At 32.2% G+C, this 4,902-nt stretch overlaps 1 protein-coding gene across 1 annotated transcript; it reads right to left on the reverse strand.

The window, feature by feature from the left end:
* Window positions 1–1,330: 1,330 nt before the first annotated feature.
* On the reverse strand, window positions 1,331–3,301 carry LOC8260675 (membrane metalloprotease ARASP, chloroplastic). Its single transcript, XM_002529620.4, has one exon. It carries the CDS (start codon window positions 3,123–3,125, stop codon window positions 1,782–1,784), a length of 1,344 nt encoding a protein of 447 aa, XP_002529666.1. The 5' UTR covers window positions 3,126–3,301; the 3' UTR covers window positions 1,331–1,781.
* Window positions 3,302–4,902: the final 1,601 nt, after the last annotated feature.

The raw sequence follows: 4,902 nt of genomic DNA on the forward strand, positions 1-4,902 counted from the left end.
GAGAAACTATCACTGGACTGTGATTCTCTGCATGATGGAGAAAGAAAGGCGAAGAAGGATCTTTAAAAGGATTAGGAGAAGAAGCCTTAGGATTTGTAAAAATAGGTGTAAAGGTTGAGTCTGCCATTGATTAACTGTGTGAAGCTTTAAGAAAGATAAATGAGCTAAAGAATAACCGTTTCTTAGGTCTAGATCAATCCTAGTGCTCTGATACCATAACACAAAGTGTGGAAAATGTTGATACACAACATGCACCTTTCATTGATAGATAAAGGATCTTATATACAAACAAGAAAGGAAACGGTTGTAGTTAACTAACACTGCTAGCTCAACAAGAAAATAAGAAAATGGTTGGCTATATAATTAACTATCTTTGATTAATATAGCTACTAACTACACTAGTTGGGATCAGCTGCTGTAAGCTCCAGAATAGCACCAATTGCAACCTTCAATGCTTGACAGAACGATTAGTTCATGATATTCCTATTCATCTCTTCCACAAGTATTCATTTCATCTTTTCTTTTTTTCTCTTCCTCTTTTTAGGAAAAAGACTTATAAGGTTGTTCTAGAAGAACCCCCAAAATGTATGTACCAGAAACAATTTATTTTGCTAAAACATTTTTGTCCAATGAACCTAATAATTCAAGATAGAGAAATAGTCCTTACGAAAACAGCATTATATTTCATTTCAGGATTCCATCACCTATAGACTTAGCTGGGTAGCAAGTGTATATCTCAACCCGAGCTAGATTTTATGTTCGAATCGTCGCCCTCTCACTTGTGACTAAAAATTACCTCTTTTTTGCTATTTTTTTAGTTTGGAAAATAAGTTGAAGATAAGCAAATAAATTGATTTTTTTTTCAAATGCAGAATTGACAAAAATAATTTATGAAAAATAAAAAAGATAGAAAATAATCTGTCAAAATAAAAGATTCTAGACATGCTCTTTTAACACTCGATAGCAATACCAAACATTGCCCTTAAATTTAATGTTTTCTTTCACAGTTTCATTTTTCTGCAAACATAATAGATGAATACCTCAGTTTGATATGCAGGAGTTTCATAACCATATGGAGGAATCTAGTCCCATGGATAGGGGTTTCTTTGTTAATTTACTTATTATTAGTATAAAGGAGAACAGCACATGAAAATAAAAAGCTGATATGCCCTTGCAAACCACAGGCATCATGACCGATATAATGTGATATCAGCCAATGATGAAAAGAATGTTGAATTTACTTCTAATGCTCACCTCTTGAAGCTTTCTGGTGATTTAAATGAAAAAAAGTTCACAGGTAATGAATTTATCATCAGCAAATGCATAAGAATTGGAAACATGCTTCTTGCTTTAAGAATACAATTATGAGTTTAATCCCCATAATAAGCAGAGCAGTAACAGAACATTGTTTAAGCTAACGGCAACTACTATATAGACATGGTCATCAACACGGATAAGTTTGCCAAAGATCAATTATAAAAAGAATGTAAAACTGTTATAGACATCTTCATACATTTCTAGCTCTAGAAGTTCACTACACATTCTAAAGATTTTCGTTATCATTTGAGAATTATGTGATCAACAGAATCTGAAAGAAAGATCAACAGTGCAAGCAACCAATTGCGCACAAGAAGCTATCAGTACCTCCTCTAACTCATTTGGAGGAATGAAGCAAATGTTTTAAGCATCACCGCCATGAGACATTGGCAGAACCAAACATTTAAAACAGACCCCATATCCACTCTACTCCTTTCTTTACCTTCATAACCCCTGGAAAGTAATCACAACATATCCCTGATGAAGTCAAGGTTTAGCGTATCCCGAACAATAAGGAACAATCCAAGAAGTATAACAAGCATGATGCCTGATGACATAATCCGCTGCTCGATTTCTAAAGGAAGCTTTCTCCCGCCTCTAGCTGCTTCTATAAGAATCAAAGCTAGCGAACCCCCATCTAAAGCAGGTAAAGGCAGAAGGTTTATCACTGCAAGGTTGATATTGAGTACAGCTGCAAATTGGTAGAGTCCATCAATATTTGACCTTGCAACTTCTGCCCCAACAGCAATAATAGCAACCGGACCCGAAACCTTGCTGGCTGATTGTGAAAAGTTCAAAAAAGTTTGTTTCAGGCTATCCAGAACATTTGAAGACAGGCCTGCAAATTCTTTTCCAGCAAAATTAATTGCTTCAAGAACATTCTTTGCTACAAGCTTTGTAATCTTCACATTTGGTGATAATTGAACTCCAATTTTACCAGTTCCATCAAAATTCTCATCTGGAGTTACCCCAATTTCAAGAGCCTGAGCTCCTCTACCAACTGTAAGCAACACATTTCTTTTGGGATTTCTCTTAATGACATCAACAACCTCAGAGACAGAACTTGGCCCAGTTTTAGGCAAATCAATTCCATTAATAGCAAGAATTACATCACCAGGAAGCAACCCATCTCGAGAAGCAGCTGAAAAGGCTCGAACTTCAGGCACAAGCACACCAGGAAAGGCCTCTTGCACAGGCAAACCAACTGATAATACTTGAACAAAGATGATTGCATATGCAAATATAATATTGGCAATAACACCAGCTGATATCACTATTACCCTATCCAATATTGGTCTATTCTTCAGTAAATTCTTATCGTCCGGTGGAATATCACTCTCAGGATCATTATCAGGAAAACCAACGAACCCTCCTAAAGGAAAAGCTCTAACAGAGTATTCTACATTCTTTGCGTTAAATTTAGCTAAAATTGGACCAAACCCAACAGCAAATTTACTTACATGAATTCCCTGCAGGTAAGCAGCAAGAAAGTGACCACTTTCATGAACAATAATTATAGCTGTCAACACACTAGCTGCCTCAAGAACTGATTCAAAGTTGCTAAAATCAAACCCAGAAACAGCCCATGACCTGAAATCAAGCCTTTTGCCAAGTGGGTATCTACCAAAAACGTGTTTCTTGGAGTGAAAGTGAAGACTGAGGTGTGAGGATGGTAATGAAGAGGTAAGTGGAGAAAAGAGAGGTTCAGAGAAATGGCTTTTGGGTCTTAAAGAAGCATCAATAATGGGTGATTTGTCAGAGTTGGTAAATCTGAGAAAAGAAGAGGAAGAAGAGAAATTTAATAGCATGGTTTTGGTGGTGGTTCTTTGTTTAAGAAAGGTGGATTTTGGCTAATAAAAAGTGGTGAAATGACAAACAGAAAAGTTGTGGTTTTGGATAATTCATGATTTGTGTTTGTGGTCTGTGGAGGGGAAGTGAGCAAACATGTCTCCACTCGATCTCCACACACAAGTGTGTCAAATGTTGATGTTAAAGTGCTTTTGTTCCAGAGTTGTGAAATTTGTGGAAGGCCCAAATGAAGACGAAAATGCAGTTGTTCATGGGTTTCAGGATTTTCAAGGCCTACAAGCTACAGCCTATTACAATTCCCTACAAGCCTATCCGAACTCCAAAGTATATTTGCCCACCATATTTAATTGAGTTGAACATAAATCCCAAGTCAATAACGTTTTTACCTCAAAAAAAGATACTTTTAAAAATTTCCTTTTAAGCTGATATTTTTTACAAAAATATGCTCTTAGGTTTCTAACTCCAATTCACGTATTTTTTTCAATACTAACATTTCTATCTCAAATGCTTTTGTTAGTGGCACATGTATTGTTCTAGGAAAAGCCTTTTTTTGACATTTTTTCATACTTTTTTTTACTTATTTATTTTTAAATTTTAGAAATTACTTATTTTTCATACTTTTTTCTAAACCTATATTATTAATGTAATTATATTTTTTTAATTAACTGAAATTTTTAGTTAACTAAAAGGTATCTTAATATCTTAAATCTCTAAAATTGTCATGGTGACATGTTTTAACTATTATTTGCCTTGGAATGCTTTCTATAACTTATTTATTAAATTAAGATTTTCAACAAATATCATTTCAAATTAAAATATTGTATTTGAAGCAATGGTGACACATATTTTTGAATTTTTAAAAAATATGATAGCCTGTGACGTGACTAATCATTTCCTTTTTATTTGTGAATTTTATTTTTTATTACATTTTAATTTATGAATTATTTTACATCTATCACAAATTGTTTTGAGATTTTCATATTTTTCTAAAAATAAAATATCTTGAAGTAGTAAATACCTTAAAATAAAAAATTAATATAACGATATATTTTTATTACTTTTCTTCTTGAAATCTTTTTCAATTAATTATAAAATAATTATATTATTTTATAATTTCTCTACCATCATTGTTTTACTTTTTTATCTAATAGCATAAAAATCTATACAAATCACTTTTTAGTTACAGCATGACTTTGATTTCTTTTTTATCTTTAATTATTTTTTACATCAATAAAAAAATATAAAACAACCACAATCAAGCATAAAACAAGGTAAATCTAAATACTAAAAGATAATTTTTTAAGAAAAAAATTAATTTCTAATATTTTGGATCTTTTTCAATATGTAAATAACAGTTTGAGGAACTTAAAACTATTTTTTGAACAAAAAAAAAAATTAATTTCTAATATTATAGATTGTCTTCAACATATAAATAACAGTTCAAGGAAAAAAATAAAGACACTTCTTCATATATCTGAAATTCAACCAAACATCAACGAAATCATTTAATTATATAAAGACTTAAAATAAATAAAAACATGTAAAACACAAGGTTCCTTAGACGAGGCAAGCAAAGAGTATACACTTGTTACTTGATGTAAAAAGGAACAAGTTTTTTATGTGCAGGATCCTCAGACGAGGCAAGCACATAGCATACACTTGTTATAGAATTATGTATAAAGAGTGGAAGAAAATAATAAGTTTTATTCAATAAACTATACAAGCTTTGAAATAAAAGCTTTGAAAAGAAATCTAACTTACAAGAGTTGTAGAATA

Source organism: Ricinus communis, chromosome 7, assembly GCF_019578655.1.
Source record: "Ricinus communis isolate WT05 ecotype wild-type chromosome 7, ASM1957865v1, whole genome shotgun sequence".
NCBI classification, from domain to species: Eukaryota; Viridiplantae; Streptophyta; class Magnoliopsida; order Malpighiales; family Euphorbiaceae; genus Ricinus; species Ricinus communis.